The sequence below is a fragment of the Mus caroli genome, chromosome 17, assembly GCF_900094665.2.
Source record: "Mus caroli chromosome 17, CAROLI_EIJ_v1.1, whole genome shotgun sequence".
NCBI lineage: Eukaryota > Metazoa > Chordata > Mammalia > Rodentia > Muridae > Mus > Mus caroli.
The window spans coordinates 26,863,047-26,881,694 of NC_034586.1; the positions used below are offsets into that span (position 1 = coordinate 26,863,047).

Consider the following 18,648-nt stretch of genomic DNA (forward strand, 5'->3'; position numbering starts at 1 on the left):
AAACAAAACAAAACAAAAACCCCAAAGCAGTACAAGTCACCTGATCACTGACGACATGGATCCCTGTGCCCAGAGTACAAAAGGAAGAAATAGAATAAATAAAACTGAGTTGAAACAAGCCAGCTCCAAGATTCTCTCTGAGCTAAGCATGGATCTTAACACAGCACGGTGAGCTGGGGCCGTGGAGTCTGTGGAGTGGGCTCATGGTGTAGGATTTCCTCACCTTCTTTGGAAACCCAGTGATCTATAGCATCTTTCTCATTGGCCTGGTAGTGCATTCTGGGACTTTGTCCTGAGAGAAGGGACTTCAGTCCAGACCATAGTAAATGCAAGGATAGCCATCTTTAGAGCATCTTCCAAAGCCAAGTAATTGGAAATGACCGATACCCTGGGCTAAAGGGTATGCTGAATTCCTTCTACACTGTAGGCTGTTGTCATCTATGAATAGGTTTGTTGAGGTGGAAGGTGCTGGAAGGTCATATGCTGAGTTATAGTGGGGTGTCACATGTGAGTACACATATATGTATTTTTGTGCTGAGCAGGCACATGTGTGTATGAACTTGTGTGAGTATGTAGTGTGCTACCACTGAGCCACAGCCACGGCCCTGAAGTCTGCTTTGTAAAGACCCTCTGAGTTTTTGGTTCAAATCCCTGTTCTGCAGGGGTGACAGACTGAATGGGCAGAATGTTGGAAGGCACAAGGAGGGGGGGAAGGGGGTCTCCTGGGCTCAGTGCTTTGCTGTTCAGGCCTCCAGTCCTGTGCATCTCCTGGCTCTAGCAGTGGGCTGAAGTGGGTTCAGGTCTGTGGGAACCCCTTCCCTGTCTTATAGCTGTATCCTACCATAGCTCTGCCTCCCCACTCCCACAGCAACCCCCAGCCACACTGAAGAGTCTCATGGACTGCCCTGAGCCTGCCACATCCGTGTGGTCTGTTGTCTGGATATGTTTCCACCTTGCCTCCTGAGATGCACTGTCCCAGCAGGACTGTGCATACAGCTGATGGCACTGCCCACCCCAGGGCCATTCGCTGGTCCATCATGGCTTCCACTCTTCTCTCAATGCTTTTCAGATTACAACGAGTGTGACATGAGAGAGGATGACTGTGCCCCTGGGACATGCAGGAACACCTTCGGGTCTTTTACATGTAGCTGTGATGGGGGAGGACCTGACTCACAGGTGGAATATTCTGGAAGGTCCTGTGATGGTAAGTCTCATAAGCCTTTTCTGGAATGGTCTCATCATCTCTCCTATGGATGCTCATTCCTAAGAAAACAGGGCCTTTGTCCAAAGGAAGTCAGCCTGTTTTTTTTATGACCTAGACAAGTTTTTTGTATGTGCATGTGGATGCATGTGCATGTATATACATGTGTGTGTATTTGCATGCCCATACATGTAGGGTATATATGCATATATATGTAGAGTATGTGTTGTATATGTATGTGTTTGTTGTGGTGTATTGTGTGTGTGCATGTAATATGTGTATGTGTTTGCAGGTCCATGTATGTAAGGTATAGATGCATATACATATAAGGTATGTGTTATGTATGTATTTGGTATGGTGTATTGTGTATGTGTGCACCTGAGGTATATGTGTGTACATGTATGTGTGTGCATGTACTGCTTGTGTGTGTGTGTGTGTGTGTAGGATGTATGTGTGTATATGTGTATGTATGTGTAGGGTCTGTGTGTGTGTGTGTGTGTGGTATCTGTGTGTGACTGGCCCTCCCTCTTCTTTCATATGTGTCCAGGGGAGGGAGACAACCATCTGTGTAATTAAACAGAGTCGGGGACAGGGGAGCTGCTTTGCCTGGGGAAGTAGAGTACAGAGAAGGTCGCATCATGTTGGAGCTGGCCATCAGGGACAGCGAATCCAGCACCTGCCAGTGTGGGTACAAGCATGCGATCAACTGGCTGAAACTTGGAAGCCTGCAGAAATGGATGGTAGAGGGAGCCATGCTGTCCAGGATGTGGGTGACCTCTACATGGGAGACCTTTCCAAGGTTCCCTGTATGTTACAAAGGTGTGAGTTTGGGGGCAAGAAGGAAGCCAGGCTCCCAAGGGGGCACCTTGGGACTCTACTTAGAGATAGGTCTCAGACTCCAGGGCAGGTTACTTCTTCCTTCATGCCTAGCACATCCATGGCAGACCCTACACATACATACACACATACATACATCCTACACACATACACACACAAGCAGTACATGCACACATATATACCTTAGGTGCACACACACACACACAATACACCATACCAAATACATACATAACACATACCTTATATGTATATGCACATATACCTTACATACATGGACCTGCAAACACACCAAAGAAAGCCGAGTAGCCTGTTCTGTGCTAAGTGTGGCAGCTCTGTGGCTGAAGCGGGCAGCTCCTGAGTATGGCTGCCTTAGAGCACAGATGTCTACTCTGTCCCTCCAAGCCCCAAACAGCCTCACCCTGAGCCTTTGTCTCCTTGGAACCTGCAGGTGACCCTTCTGGCAACACGACCCAGACCCCAGGCTCAGAGTGGTCTCCTACCCCAGCAGGAACTAGGGGTGTCCCTGTGCCAATTGCCAGCTCCACAGCCCAGGACCTGCCCCTGCAGCTGAACCTGACGGATGCCGTTAGCGTGTCCTGTGAGATCGAGACGGTGCTCATCACCGTCCAGAAGCGCTTTCTGCAGCAGGAGGCCATACCTGAGGCCTCCCTGTACCTGGGAGAGCCATCCTGCAACGTGAGCAGAAGCAACAGCACACACGTGTTTCTGGTGGCTGGCTGGGGCGAGTGTGGGACCATCTTACAGAGTGTGAGTACATGTGGCTGCTGTGAGCCACCCACTGGAAGGGGCCTCAGTGTGGGGAGGGTTTGCACCTGGTAGGGAGACGAGGAAGGCTCTTATTCACTCCTGGGCCTCTGACTTCTAAGCTAGAGACCCCGAAAGAGGAAGTCAGACAGGCCCACACTGTCACAGTTGGCACACTGGAATCCTAAAGTAGATGCAAGACCCATACTGCAGAATTATTCTGGTGCAAAAGGACTGGGGTTGGCCAGTGTCAGGGTTTAAAGAGTCCTCCTCACGTGTGTGCATGAGTGTGCATGTTTATGCATGTGTGAATACACATGTGTACACATTTATCTATATGTATGTATGAGCTTACATGTGTGCCAGTCTGGTTTCTGTCACTGTGATAAAATATCTGCGGCAGAGCTGGGCGTGGTGGCGCATGCCTTTAATCCCAGTACTCGGGAGGCAGAGGCAGGCGGATTTCTGAGTTCGAGGCCAGCCTGGTCTACAGAGTGAGTTCCAGGACAGCCAGGGCTACACAGAGAAACCCTGTCTTAAAAAAAATATATATATATATATCTGCGGCAAATCAACTTAATGGAAGGAAAGGTTTGTTTTAGCTCACACTCAGAGGTTTCAGTTCATGGTTGGTGGACTCTGTTGCTCAGGGCAGAAGAGCATGATGGAGCAAGGTTGCTCACCTTGTGGTGGCCAGAAGTGGGGGAGGCTGAAAGGGGAGGGGTAGAGAGGGAGAGACGAGAGGGGAGAGGAGGAAGAAAGAAAGGAGGGGAAAGAGGGAGAAAGAAAAGGGGGTGGGGGAGATGAAGAAAAAGAGGGATGGAGAAGAGAGATGGAAAAGGAAAAGAAGAAGAGAGAGAAAAGAGAAAAGGGGAGGGAAAGAGGAGGAAGAAAGAGAGGAAGGGAGAGGGGATGGAGAAAGGGGTGGGGAGGAGGGAGAGAAAAAAAGAGGGAGATAGGGCAAATGAGATTGGATAGAGAGAGAAAAGGGAAAGAAGGAGGGAAGGAAGGAGGGAGGAAGAGAGAGAGAGAGCACCAGCATGTACTAAGATCCAAGTGCTCCGCTGAGCTCCACCCCCATCCCAAGGCCCCTCTTCCTAAAGCCTCCTAGTTGTCCACAAATGCGCAGCCACTGTGAGGGGCCCAATACAGCCCCAGCAGCCTCTCATGAGCTCCTGTGTCTAAGGAGCATCACTAGGATGCCAGCCTTAAGACCAGTAACTGTAACACACGCTCTAGAGTCCTCCACATGCCAAGCTGTTCCCAGGGAATCAGCACCTCTTTGCAGGGATGGGATGGATGCAGGAGCCGGCAGATGGAGGGCTAGGGTCGTCTCTGTTCTCAGAGGCAAATATCCAATTTGGCAGTTCAGTCCAGCTGAGTTTGGGGAGTGCTGAGAGAAAAGGGAATGCCATTGATTAGATACAGTGTGACACAGTCAAATACAGGTTGATCCAAGGACATATGTTGCCATATATGTGATTGGTAGACTGGTCTTTTTTTGGTGTGTAGGATAGAAGCTAGAGAGAGGTAGACACCAATGCCTAACATGAAAATCTCCAGTAGGTGACATCAGGAGACAAATCTATAGCAGGTGACATCAGGGACACTTGTCTGGAGTTTTACACTTCTGGGGATACCCCTACAGTCCCTGGAATCTAGCGGCAGTTGGGGTCTGGGCCCCCTCAGGCCCAGAAGATCACTTACATCTCGTCTGTTTGTGCTTAGAATGTGACCACCACAGTGGTGACGACCACACTGAGGAACGACCTGTCCCCAGAGGGTGTCATCCACCACCTGCAATTCCTCAGTCCTATCCACTGTGCCTTCCAGAATGACCTTCTGACCTCCTCGGGCTACACCCCACAGTGGGGGTAAGTGGGGGCCGCTTGGGATCCCTCTAGCACCTCTGCTTGGCTTTGAGTCTGACTGCACAAGTGGGCAGAACTTGTGCCAGCTTCCCACATTTCTGTCCCCAGTCCTTTGTAGGATTAACCAGAGAAGACCAAATACCCTCTCTGTCTGGGGCCAATCAGCTAGGAGGAACAGCTTCTAGGCAGCAGCCTCCAGCTCGTCAGACCCACAACCTCCATGGCAGCCACCCTCTCTCTAGGGCAACCTCCCACACAGAGAGGAGTTAGCTCCTTGCTGCAGCCAGCTGTGCATGAATCGCCTCTTGTCACCTGCTGGTCTTCCTTGACTTCTGTGCCTCCCTAGAATCACCTTTGGTGGGGAGGAACTGGAAGAAAGAACTTCATAGAGCAAGTTTCTCAGAGCCTCTATCCCCTGCCCCTCTACAGGGTCTACACCGTCATCGAAGACCTCCACGGTACTGGAAATTTTGTCACAGAAATGCAGTTGTACATTGGCGATTCTCCCATACCTCAGAACTATAGCGTGTCCGCCAGCGATGAGATCAAGATTGAGGTGGGGCTTCACAGGCAGAAGAGCAGTCTGAAGGTCGTGCTGACTGAGTGCTGGGCCACCCCCTCCAGCAACGCCAAGGACCCCATCACCTTTGGCTTCATCAACAACAGGTAGAGGCCACGCTCCCTTGCCCAGCCCCGTTGCCGATTTGAACCCCTTGGAATCTCCAGGCAAACTCTGAGTGGTCGAGGCTGGGGCTAGATGAGGCAGCAGCCTGGAGCTAGCGACTTCCAAGAATTGCCTGTGGGAGGTGGATGCTCACAAGAATCTTGCCTGAGCAGCAGCTGGAACAACAACTGACTTTCGCGCCCTGTTCCTTCCCTCAGCTGCCCTGTTCCCAACACCTACACCAGTGTGATTCAGAATGGCAACTCCAGCAAGGCCCAGTTCAAGCTGAGAATCTTCTCCTTCATCAACAACTCCATCGTCTACCTGCACTGCAAGCTGAGAGTGTGCATGGAGAACCCCAGGAACTCGTGCAGGATAGTAAGCGCTGGCTCCTTCTTCTGCTTCCTGGGGGATGGCTTTCTTCCTTGGTAGAGGAGTTGCCCCAAGCAAGAGAACAAGGGGCGGGGGGTGGAGGGGTGGGAAGTGGAGGGGGCAACTTAAAGGGAGGGCCCAGGACAGGGATTGGCACATATTGGGTGTTGTGATTCAGGCCAAATGTGTTCTTCCTGGGGTTCTGTTGTTAACTTTTTGGTTTGCATGCAAAGAAATAAGTGTCATTGTGTCATTTTCAGATGGATTTATTGTTAAGCTTTGTTCTTATTTGCCCCCATACCCCCCTCCTCCCCCCATGGTTCAGTTTTCAGTTTGCATCGCACATATACACACATGTACCGTACACACATATACCAAATACACACACACCTACATGCATATATATATATATATATATATATACACATATACATGTACCAACATATGCATGCACTTATATACCATACACATATACACTTAGACATACCACACATACATACATACATATACATACATATGCATGCAGATAGAAACACATGCATGTACATATGCACACACTCAGACACACCACACACATACATATATACATACATATATATACACAAAACATATATACACAAACATACATATACTCATACATATATGTATACATAAATAAACAAACATACATGTACACATACAGAAGCACACATACACATGCATTCATATACATATACACAAGCATACATGCACATATATACATACATATATACATATATATACAAGCATACATACACTCATACATATATACATATAAATATAAGCATACATGCACACATACACATGCACACACATTTGCATTCATATACATATACACAAAAATGCATGCACACATATACACCATACACATATATGCATACATACATAATACTTACATACATATACATACATGTGCACATACATTTTACCCTTTCTTGTTCCTTCTTCTTCCCTTTAGACCTCTTGCAGCTACACCTGAGCTTTCTGTTCGTTTGCTTTCTATTGTTGTGATAAAATTTGTGACCGATAGGAACTTGGGGAGGAAAAGTTTTTAACTTATAGGTAATAACTCATCATCAAAAGAGGCCAACTCAGGAGCTCAAATAATGGTGGAGGATTACTTCTTACTGGCTTGCTGCCCCTGGCTTGCTCAAACCTAGGAATGGCACCGCCCACAGTGGGCGGGGCCTTTCTACATTAAATAGCAACGAAGAAACTGTCCCACAGATGTGCCCACAGACCAATCCAATCAAGGCGAGCCTTCAGTTGAGGTTCTCTCTTTCCAGGTGTGTCAACTTGACAACAAAACTAACCAGTCCTGTCACCCCACCCCAGGCAGCTGTGGTAGCAGTCCCCTCCGGTGACACTGGAGCTTACATGTGAAACATTTTGGTGAAATGAATAGTGCCTCAGCAGTTCTCAGCCTCCGTAGCACTTTTTTCTCTCCTGTGTGCTGCATCGACAAGGAGCTTAGGAATAATTTGTTTCTTCATCCAGACTATGTGTGTTCCTCCTATGGGAGGCATGCTTGCTACTGTACCCTGACAGACTTGGACTCTGGGGTCTTTAGAAGTCTTTGGCCATTAGCAGGGTGTGGCTAAGAGACACAGTGCCGGATAATTCAACCATCCCGCTTTCTCACACAGTGACTCCCCCTGCAAACACAGCTGACTCCCCAGGACACTCACTGTGGCGCCTGCTCCAGTTTGCAGAAGCACAGGGCTAGTGCTTATAGCAGTGTTGTCTCTGCAGGGGCTGCTGCTGCCTCTCTTTGCAACCTGACCCTGACCTTGTTCCCCTCCCCCACCTAATTCCTTTAGAGCAGGCTTTCCATTAGTCCCAGGGCCACCAGATTCCAGATGTGTTTTAGCTGGGCTGTTACCATATTAGAAACACACTACTGAGTGAGCCGGAACACACAACACTGAGTGAGGTTGGCAGACTGGGTCCCCAGCTGCGCTGTGCAGGAGACTCTGCCATGGCCTTGCCCAGCTTCTTGTGGCCTTGCCATTTCTTGACTTGTAAAACTTCTTTCTTTGTACGTGCCCAGATCTCTCTTCCTAGTAGGTCTCACCTCCTGGGGTTAGAGTTCATCTCAACCTGCACATCTTTTCAAATAAGGCCAACTGGCCAGTTTTGTGTAAACTTGACACAGGCTAGAATAATTTGAGAAGAGGGAACCTCAACGGAGAAAATGCCTCGAAGGGATCAGGCTGTAGGCAAGCCTAGAGGGCCTTCTCTTCTCTTCTCTTCTCTTCTCTTCTCTTCTCTTCTCTTCTCTTCTCTCTTTTTAAGATTTGTTTATTTTATGTATATGAGTACACTGTAGCTGTACTGATGGTTGTGAGCTATCATGTGCTTGCTGGGAACGAAGGTTGCTCACTTCGGTCAGGCCCCATTCCCTCCCGCCTAAAGATGTATTTATTATTATATCTAAGTCCACTGCCACTGTCTACAGACACACCAGAAGAAGGCACGGGATCCCCATTACAGATGGTTGTGAGCCACCATGTGGTTGCTGGGAATTGAACTCAGGACCTTCGGAAGAGCAGTCAGTGCTCTTAACTGCTGAGCCATCTCTCGAGGCCCGGGCATTTTCTTAGTGATGGATGGGAGAGGACCCAGCCCACTGTGGGTGGTGCTGTGCCTAGGCTGGCAGACCTGGGTTTTATAAGAATGCAGGCTGAGGAAGCCAAGTGGAGCACACCAGTAAGCAGTACTCCTCCATGGCCTCAGTATCAACTCCTGGCTCCAGGTTCCCGTTTGAGTTGAGTTCTCCATCTGGCTTCCCTCCGTGAACTGTGACTCTGGGTACGTAAGCCAAACAAACTCTTTCCTTCTCAAGTTGCTTTTGGTCATGACTGTTCATTGCTACAATAGAAATCCTAACTAAAACGATCAGAGTTAGAAAGCTGGAGTTAGGATGCCAACTTTTTCTTGGAAGACTGTAGTGTGTGCTGGGTATCCAGGAAGAAGACTGCACCATACCAGTGAGCCAGGCAGTGAGTTTGAAGGCCTGGCTGAGCCCTTGGAGGACCCAAGAGGAATTCTAGGTTGTGTGGTTAAGGCATGGTCCTAGGGAAGGCTTAGAGGCTCATATTTCTACCGTCTTTCCTCTATGTGTACCCACTGTACGCCATGCTTCAGGTGGTGCTTTGGTTTGGTTACATCAAGTTGACACAAGCTAGAGTTATTTAGAAGAGGGAAATGCCCGCATCTGCTTGCTTGTACGCAACTCTGTAGGGCATTTGCTTGATTGATGATTGATGTGGGAGGGCCCAGCCCATCGTGGCCAGTGCAGCCCTGAGCATGCGGTCCGGGTTGGATAAGAAAGCAGGTTGACCAAGCTCTGGGTGCAAGCAGCGCTACTCCGTCGCCTCTGCTTCAGCTCCTGCTTCCATTCTTGGCCTCCCTCAATAGACTGTGCCCTGAGATTCACCAAGCAAACAAACCCTTTTCTCTGCAAGCTGGTGTGTCCCACCAGAGTCCACATCTAGACTCACCCAGAGGACCAAACAATCAGGGCCAGATAGGGAAAACCCAACACAGGACATTCACGCCCTGAAAGAACCATGAGACTAATGTGAGGTTTCTCTTCTCAAAACAGAGCTGCAATGACTTCCGGTTGCTGAGAAGTAGTGAAGCCTTGCACCAGATGACCTGGGGGCCCCTCCATCGGACTGAAGGTGAGTCCCCTGGGTTTCAATGGTAAGGAAACTAGTCCCAGCCTAGTTTACAAAGTGCCTGTTTGAAATATGGAGCTTTCAAAGAAAAAAAAATTTCTAAAAGATTCACAGCAGTGGTTAAAATTTTCCTCAAGACTCTCTGGTGCTCATGTGGGGTTAGAGGATAGGATTTGTCCCTCTTGGCCACCCTGAGAGGTGGGGTTGACTTCTGTGGCCATGCTATGGGGAAGAATCCTAGCTCCCAGAAGTCCAGAGCATTGAGCTGAAGGATGCTGTGACAGAAGTCTCAGGAAGCTGAGAAGGACTTTGACCCCGAGTAAACCTGTCAAGTGGATGCAAAGAGAAAGGACCCAGGCTGTGAACAGACAGCTGCAGTTGTGTATGTGTGTGTGCACATGTGTGCATGCATGTACTTGCATGTGCACACATGTGTAACTGCACATCTACATGAAAAGTTGTTAATATAGATGATGAATAAAGAAGCCCTTCAGTTGCCACAAGTATAAACACCTACCAGAAGACTATATTAATGTAGTTCCAGGGTCAATTTTCCAAACATATTTCCCCCATCTATATAATCTAATTATTTGGAAAATGTGGGGAATCTGTGTGCTTTGGGTACTGACACTGAAGTTTCTAGATGCCTCCTAGTTTCTGTCTCTGCTCTACGGTAGGAGAGTTTTCCGGCTTTAGCTAACACATGGCTGCTTGGAGCAAAAAGTTCCAGGACAGCCAAGGCTACACAAAGAAACCCTGTCTCGAAAAACCAAAAACCTCTAGGCAGCTGAGTATGGCTGGGGAGGTCAATTCTGGCCAGTGAGAGAGGAAGGGAGGAAAGAATGCATTGGAGCCTCTTAAAGGCTCATCCTGTGCCATCCCTAGCCACTTCCTTCTTCCATGTCCCCTGATGTCATCTCATCTTTATGCCAGAAAGAGATCTAAGCTTTTCTCACTGCTTGGGCTGTTTTTTCTTCTGTGATTTCTCCTTCCTAACCTTTGATGATCTTGTACCTCTCTGCATTTTCTTGTGCAACAGTCCCTCGGATTCATGCTTAAGCTGGGAGCTGAAATTCAGGCTCAGGTGGAACTAGGTTTCTGATAAGTGAGCAAGGGAGTCCACAGGTAGGACCTGCTGGTGTTTCTCAACTCTTGCTTTTCATCTGAGCACTGGGAAAATAAAGGCTTAGGCACAGTCACCAAGGATGGACGGACACACACACACACACACACACACACACACACACACACACAGAGTCACTGATCCAAGAGTGTTCTGGGCAGGGGCAGGGAGGTCCACAAATGATTGCTAACCTAGGTTCTGAGACCCCGGTGGGGATCCTTGTGTAGCTGCTGGCCTAGGCTCAGGAACCACACACCTTTTCTCAATTTCTCATCCTCTTAAGTAGAGAACTGGTTGACCTGGGGCGGCAATAAGAAAGAGTAGTAGTGGTGCACGCCTTTAATCCCAGCACTTGGGAGGCAGAGGCAGGCAGATTTCTGAGTTCAAGGCCAGCCTGGTCTACAAAGTGAGTTCCAGGACAGCCAGGGCTATACAGAGAAACCCTGTCTCAAGAAAGGAAGAAAGAAAGGAAGAAAGAAAGAAAGAAAGAAAGAAAGAAAGAAAGAAAGAAAGAAAGAAAGGAAGAAAGGAAGAAAGGAAGGAAGGGAAGAAGGAAGGGAAGGGAAGAAGGAAGGGAATGTATGTATCGTGCTTTCACTAACAGAAGTGGAGTCTCTTCATTTGTTCATGGATGTCAGAGAATGTGAAGAGTGAGAGGTGTTGGGCTTGGATAATAGACCTGAGTTTGTTTCTAGACTGCTGCCTGAGCTGTGTGGTCTTCCTGAGAGATATTATTGGCTCTAGCTATCTGTCCATAATTGCCCTGTCTGCCTCCCAGGATTGTATCTGGTGTGAAATATAGGTCCTTTGAGAGTCCCTAATATGAGAGGCTCGCTTAATTAAAAACCTGGCCAACGTTGATACTTTTGGGATGCTGAACATACTAGCTCTCGTTTCTCCTTTCCCCCTTGTGAAGTGGGGATATTATTTTCTACTTCAGAGCATGGCCCGTGGAAGCTTCTGGATAAGGGTTGACTGTTTCCATTTGTAACAAGCAGAGGTCTACACGAGGCCAGCGCAGAGTACATTGTAGCAAGAGAGTGACTGCTGTATCTCCAAAGCTCTCTGTCCCTCTCCTTCTCCTCACCAGCTTTCTTGTCTTGTAGCTTTTATTTCCACAACATCCTCAAACAAACGGGCAGCAAAGCCCCACTCCACACATGTACTTCCAGTTGGTAAGGGCTGCTCTGTTGCAGGAGGAGGGTTAGCAGAAGCGTTTTAAGAGCCTCCAGGATCAAGGAGAGGTCAACAGATGTGTTCCTTCAGGGTCTGGCCTCTATCTCCACTGTCAACATCACTGCCCCTTCAGGGAAGCATGAGTGTCACCGTGTTCATATGGCTGGAACTGAACTGCTGTGAACTGGGTCTCAGAGGCAGAGCTGGCTGGTTGTAGTCTTCTACTTGTCTTTGTCCCCAAGGGTCAGGACCACCTTTGTGAGAAAGGCTCTTGCTCTTCTTCCTCTTCCTCCCCCTTCTCCTCCTCTTCCTCCCCCTTCTCCTCCTCTTCCCCCTCCTCTTCCTCTTTTTCTTCCTCCTCTTCCTCTTTTTCTTCCTCTTCTTCCTCCTTTTCTTCCTCCTCTTCCTCTTTTTCTTCCTCTTCTTTCTCTTTTCTTCCTCCTCCTCCTCTTTTTCTTCATTCTCCTCTTCCTCTTCTTTCTCTTCTTCCTCTTCTTCCTCCCCCTGCCCCATGTATATAAGTACATAAGTAGCCGCCTGAGCTGTGGTGACAAAACACCATAGACTTGGTGCCACAGGACCACAGTAGGACCACAGAGTTGTATTCTCTCACAGCCTGAGATGTGGGTGTGGCCAGGCCCCCTCCTCTGAAACCTGCTGCCAAGCGTCCATCCAGCCTCTTCCAAGTTCCTCAGGCTGTGACCCATCTTTGGGTTCCCCAGCCCGTAGCTATATCTCACTGCAGCAAACTTATAAGAAACCTAGTCCTACTGTGTGAGGGCTCAGCTCCTCCAGTGTGGCTGCACCTTTACTAGCCCTCTCCACAGTGGCCCTGTCTCCAGAGAAGTGGATTTGGGCTTCAATGAATCTTTTCATGGGGGACAAATTTCCACACGCATCTCATGTAGGGAAACAGCCTTCTTGAATATGTGCTGCATGCATTGAGGCCAGTTTGGGAGTCTCCTGGGGCCATTGCTTTAGAAATCTACTCTTCAACCTGCTTATTTGACACCGTTGGGCAAAGACATGGGTAGTGTGAGATTACCAGGGTGTGTGCAAATGTCCAGGACATTTATTGAAGCCAGTGGGCACTTCTCGAGTATCTGAGCTGGGATTGCCAGTACCAGGGGAGCTTGCTTCTACTCTGCATGGCCATCTGTGTCAGGAAGACTGGCTTCTGCTATGTTAAGGCTCTGCATATAGTGTGTGGGGTTGTCTCTATTGCTTAAGACACACACGTAGCATGTTGGAGGGCCAGTATGGGTTCATGTGTATGCTGGGGGCTCGCTGGTTGTCTTTTCTTTCCACTCTGCAGTTAGGAGTGTTCTATATGCCCTGCTTTACTGCACTTATAAAACTTCTCCCTGCTTCATGGACAGATGGAGTCTGACTTCAGGACCCACAAAGGTCACATTGTGATATCTGGAGCCTCACGTGAACAATTAGAGGCCCCATGCCAGGGGACACGCTCACTGTGTCAAATTGCACAAGCGTTTCTGAGAGCTTGCTCTCTGTTTCAGGCTTACCTGCTTTGGGGCCAATCAGGAGACAGCCTGGCCTGCAGACGCTACCCTGAGCCATGCTGAGTTAGTCACCTTGTCTGCGGTGATCAGGACCTAACTGGATAGGCAGCATCAGGGCAGGGGCTTTGTTCTCAAGGGCTGACAGTCCGGGCTGTCACAGTCTGTTCCACAGTTCCAACAGAGCAGGTCTCCTGCCTCTGCCTTAACATATTCAACTCGAATACCCTGACCCTTGCTGGGAAGAGCCTCTTCCTGGAGGTCCATGGAGGCTGGATTCTGGGGCCAGCTCTCTGTGTCCCTTGGAAGATGACTAACCAGGCAGGGGGACCCACACTCCGGAGAAAGTTACATAGTTGCAGCTAGTGGGGTGGTATCCCACCCCAGCATGTCCAGGCAACAATGTTGCCTGTTTGAAGCTCTTTGTCTAAATGGCCCAAAGGGAACCGCAGGACCACCTTGGGCAACTGTGCTGATAGCAACACCTCTCAGGCCACCTCCTAGAAGACAGCACAGTGTCCACTGTAGGGCCTAGAAGTCCCATGGGGAAGGGAAATGGAATTTGAGTGCTAGAGGCTACCCAAGCTCTTTCTTAGTCGGATCTTTCAGGTGTACTAAAAGTGGAGGGGATGGGGATAGGTGAGCATAGCTGGGGTCCATCTGTGACCTCTGTTATTGACGACCTCCATAATGTGTCCCTCTCAGACACAAAGCATTTATGGGGCCAGGCCACTGGAGGGCAGGCCAGGGGCTGGCTGGAGGCTTAAATCTTTTTTCCTATAATGTGAGGCATGTGTGTGTGTCTCCAGATGAGGACATTAATGTCCTTCTCTGTCACTCTCTACCTTAGTCTCTTGAGGCAAGGTCACTCACTGCTCCTAGAGCTTTGAGGGCAGCCAGCCCCAGCCATCCTCCTGCCTCCACCCCTACAGTACTAGGAGTCCAGGTTTGTAGCCTTTATTTGGGTTCTGGGAACTTGAATTCAGGCCCTTATGCTTTTTCAGCAAGGGCTCTTTCCTCCTGAGCTGTCTCTCCCAGCCCTGACAGTATGGGAGCATCCATCCTGCCCCACATCCGCCTCTTCCCTGGGCTCCAGCACTAACAGCCTTATGCCTGTCTCTGCTTTGCCTGTTCCAGAGTTCTTATGAATGGGTCTCACTAACCATGGTCCCTCTGTGACTCCCTTACACACTGTCTCCTACATGGCAGTGTGACATCAGAGCTCCTTTTGGTGGCTTGACAATATTCCATTGTATAAGCTGGACACAGTGGGGTTCTTGCCCATAGCCCCTACCACATGGATGACCAAGGCAGGAGGATTGCTGAGACTGATGTTATACAGTGATATCCCAGGCCAGCTTGTGCTACAATGTGAGACTGTATCTCAAAAAACCAACCGAATGGGCAAAACCGAACAAACCAGTCCGTGTGTGTCCTGGTCACAGCTGGCCCATCCATTCGCATACTGATGGATGTTGAGGCCATGTTTCACTTCTTATGACTACACTGTTCTGATCGTGGCATTCAAACAACCATTAAAAGATTTTTTTTCCCCCTCCATTCTCTGGAGTCTACACTCTCCCGGACTTTGGCTGTTACTCTGGCTTGGGTCAGGTCCTGGCCTCTGATGTGAGTGGTAACCCCACACACACCACGTATCCCAACCCCCATGTCTCCCCATGAGGAGCTGACTGGCTCTCTAGCTGTGAGGGGACCACAGAGCTCTACCTCTGGGTAGACCCTTGCAGGCTGAGCTGCTCTCGTTGGATGGGGGTCCCGTGCCTCCCTTGCTGATCCGCACGTACATGCAGGCCTTTGCCTTGAGGGCCTCAAACCAAATTCCAAGCAAGCTGCTCAGAAATTGAGACTGAGCACTTTAGATCCCCCGCACCCCCACCCACCTACCCCTACCCCCACCCCCACAATCTTTTGCTTCACACTTCTGGGCCAGGTGCCAACCATAGATGCATAATTCCCCTGACCCTGGCACCTCTCTTACCCTGAAACCTCTCTTACCCTGGTACCTATCTCACCGACAGGTGCACAGGCATGTACAAAGCCAGTCCTGGGAACTGGTTACATCATTCTCCTAGCGGCAGCTGCACTTCTGGTAGTGGCAGGGGCCACAACCCTTCTGATCTTGCGTTACCAGAGAGTAAGGCAGAAGTACAATCTTCGGATCCAGACCGACGACTTCAGCTACCAGGTGTTCTCTCAATAGAAGACCCAACTGACCAGGAGATGGGTAAGAGCGAGCATGTCTGATGCCACGTCCTGCCTCTATTGCCCCTGGAGATGGCAGAGTAGGCTTGGCAAGGGGTAGATCTGTAACTGACAAACTTCTCCTTCCCCCAAAGCCGCTGAGAACTGTCAGAAAGGGAGCAGGGACCATTTGTAGGTCAGCAAAGAGTTCTGCCATTTACACCATGGTCTCAGGTAGCCAGCGGTGGTACAGTGACCCTGGTACCCAAGGATGGCTTCCAGCCTCATCTCCTATGGCCTCTGGGACAGTCCTTCATGACACAGGAGTCCAGCTGGGTCCATTGTGTCACCACAATGCTCTGGCCAGCACTGATGAGTTAAATTGAAGGTCTTCGGTTGTGAAGTTGTCAGTCACTCTGGTGTTTAGGGGAGTCTAGTTTGCTCCCACAGAGGGCAGAGTCTGCATATAGACCACACACTTCCCCCTAGATGCTTCAAACTACCTCTTGCTGAATTAAGAGACCTCACCCAGTGGCCATGCTACAAAATCACCAGAAAAGTCTGCCTGTGTTTGGAGCAGACAACTTAAGATTCTTTTTTATTAATTTATTTGAACGGTGTGTATGTGGGTCAGGGGAGTGGGGATCAGAAGACCATATACAGGAATTGGTTTTTCTCCTTCCACCATGTGGGTTCCAGGGATTTAACTCCAATCATCAGGCTTAGTGACAAGTGCCTTTACCCACTGAGCTAACTCACCAGATTCAGGAACACTTGCTTTTGTTTTTGTTTTGTTTTTAAGATTTATTTTATCCATATGAATGCTCCATCTGCACACATGCCTAGTGCCTGGGGAAGTGGTGAGCTTCCATGTGGGTGCTGGGAATTGAACCCAGGTCCTTTGCAAGGAAAGTGAGTGCTCTTAACCACTGAGTCAACTCTCCAGCCTCCATTTAAAAAAAAAAAAAAAAAAGCGCTTTAATTTCTGGTTGGTGGATCTATGGCTGCAGAGTCTGAGGACATGGAGGGCCCCCTCTGTGAACTCCTTTCCCTCCTGTGGACTGATCCAGTGACTGCCTTCCCCACACAGAGCACCCTGTAAATAACGCCCAGTGGCTAATTCATCGAACATTGACGGGAGTCCAACTCTGTATAGTGCCGTGCCAGCACTTGAGGATGAGACCCTTCGATGACAGCAAACCTCTGTCTGCCCCCAAGATCCTGAAGACACAGAGTACCACCCATCAGGCTGGTGATGGGCCTGCCCTGGTGTGGGCAGAGCCCTAGAGTGGTCTTCATCCTCAAACCCAGCACAAACATGGCCCCACTTACCACAGCCTTCCAAGCTTTGACATCCAAGCTGCTCCTGTGACTCCTGTTCTCTGACAATGACATCCTCACAGACATTTCCCGTGATGCTCGTTCACGAATGGATCCATCCGATAAACTCTCCAAGGGTGGCTTTCCATGCACAAACACTAACTCAGCTCTCCTTATCAGCATGAGTCTCATAGTTGCCTGGCAGTGACTCAGGACAACCTAGATGAAACCGGAACGCTTTCTAACGAGTCGCAGTCATATGATGTGTATGTAACACTTCTTGCATGTTTCCCAGCACATCCATGGACACTTTTCATGTAATTCCATGAAGATAAGGTGTGATTTTTCCCCCCCACTCCATCACAAGGAATCAGGGAAGAGGTGGGGGAGGTGAGTACCATGCTAACAGGTCCTCTACTTTGTTGATTTGAAAGACCCGCATTGGTTACATAGTTATCACCTGAGACAATAGTGTTCTCCCTAGGGAATATAAAAGCATAACAGGGTTGTAGCATTTAATTAATGTGCTTGCTTATGTTGAATGTGACTGTCACTTACACAGATCATCTGGGGGAAACGAGTCTTTCGATTTTTTGCATATTCTTGGGGGTAAGAATGACAACCGGGAGTCTGTGTGGCTAGCCGCCTTTGAGCAATAAATTTTTCCTGGCACTGAAGTGGTTTGCCATGTTGCTTCCCCCGTGTGTCTCAGTTCATGTAGCAGACCATCCCTGGGCACTGATTCTTTGCCAGACACTCCAGGGAGATGCTGAGGTGGGGCTCCCCACCCCCACCTCTGTGTCATCCATCTCTTCTGACATCAGCCTGGCATCTTCCACTGACTATTATTGAGAAAAATAAAATCTCAGAAAAGCCAGGTACTGAGCCCAGGACCAGACAGCTCTCTCGAACTTCGCCTCAGTCACACAGTCTCAATGACAGGCTGTGCCAGCTGTGAGGACAAATTTCAGGGTTCTGGAGACTCCAGTCCATAGATAGTCATGACTCCTGCTGGGGGAGGAGGATGGCAGACATTTCCTCACTTAGCGCTCACCATGGCCTCTGGGGGTGAGACTCTCACTTTATAGCTTAGGATCTGAACTTATCTGTTAGGCAAGTTTTATAAAGTATGTCAAGGAACCAGAATTAGAACCAAACCCATCCACTGTCAAATGGAACTAACCCATCCATTGTAAAGTCTACCTCTACCTCCTGAGGAACCGGGGGGAAAGCCTTGTGGGTTTCAGAATATCCACAGAGTGGTCATCCTTTTCCTGCTGTGGTTCTGCCTGGGTCCCTGGAAGGCCTTACCTTGGCCCTGATCTTCCTGACACAGAATCTCTCTGGGTGTGAAATGATACACAACAGAAATTGGATTGAGGTCCGGGTCTGATGGAGGAGGGTCTGTTTGTGCTAGAGGCTGTTGGAGAAGGAAACCTGATGGAGGTGGAGAGGCTGTTAAAAGAGATCTGTGGGAGGTAGAAGGTCTAATGGGGGAAGATGTGATGGAGGTAAGGTCTGATAGAGGAGGGCCCCACAGAGATGAAGGTCTGATGAAAGTGTGCTCTGATGGGAGGTGGCTCTGATGACCCACTACCTGATCCAACCTGCAGCTCTCCAGTATCGCCACTAGATGGCGCGCTGAGCCAAGCCTCCATCCAGGGTAACAGGAACCCTTGTGTTTTTGAAGCAAACAGGGCTCTGGCTTCTTTTGTTTGCTGGATTTGAGTCTCCTGCCCTTAAGCAAAGATGAATCTGAAGGTTTTCTGTAGGCACAGGGCCTTAGAGGTGGCACTAGGCTTTGAGAATCAGCCCCTGTAGTTCTCTTCAGCACTCTGACTTACAGGAAGTGCAGGATGGCGTGTGTGGGGAAGGTGCAGCAGCAGCAACGTCCAC

At 49.2% G+C, this 18,648-nt stretch overlaps 1 protein-coding gene across 3 annotated transcripts in view; it reads left to right on the forward strand.

Moving 5' to 3' along the window:
• Umodl1 (uromodulin like 1) overlaps positions 1 to 17,429 on the forward strand; it is a 56,145-nt gene extending 38,716 nt beyond the window's left edge. For 2 of the 3 annotated variants that reach the window (XM_021149284.1, XM_021149286.1), the window contains exons 15-22: positions 1,070 to 1,204; positions 2,487 to 2,806; positions 4,532 to 4,677; positions 5,104 to 5,340; positions 5,557 to 5,716; positions 9,336 to 9,414; positions 15,270 to 15,475; positions 16,523 to 17,429. In XM_021149284.1, coding sequence (XP_021004943.1) covers positions 1,070 to 1,204; positions 2,487 to 2,806; positions 4,532 to 4,677; positions 5,104 to 5,340; positions 5,557 to 5,716; positions 9,336 to 9,414; positions 15,270 to 15,451 — 1,259 coding nt within the window. In that variant the 3' untranslated portion in view covers positions 15,452 to 15,475; positions 16,523 to 17,429. The remainder of the gene's footprint in view (positions 1 to 1,069; positions 1,205 to 2,486; positions 2,807 to 4,531; positions 4,678 to 5,103; positions 5,341 to 5,556; positions 5,717 to 9,335; positions 9,415 to 15,269; positions 15,476 to 16,522) is intronic. The other variant, XM_021149285.2, reaches the window with a different exon arrangement.
• Positions 17,430 to 18,648: the final 1,219 nt, after the last annotated feature.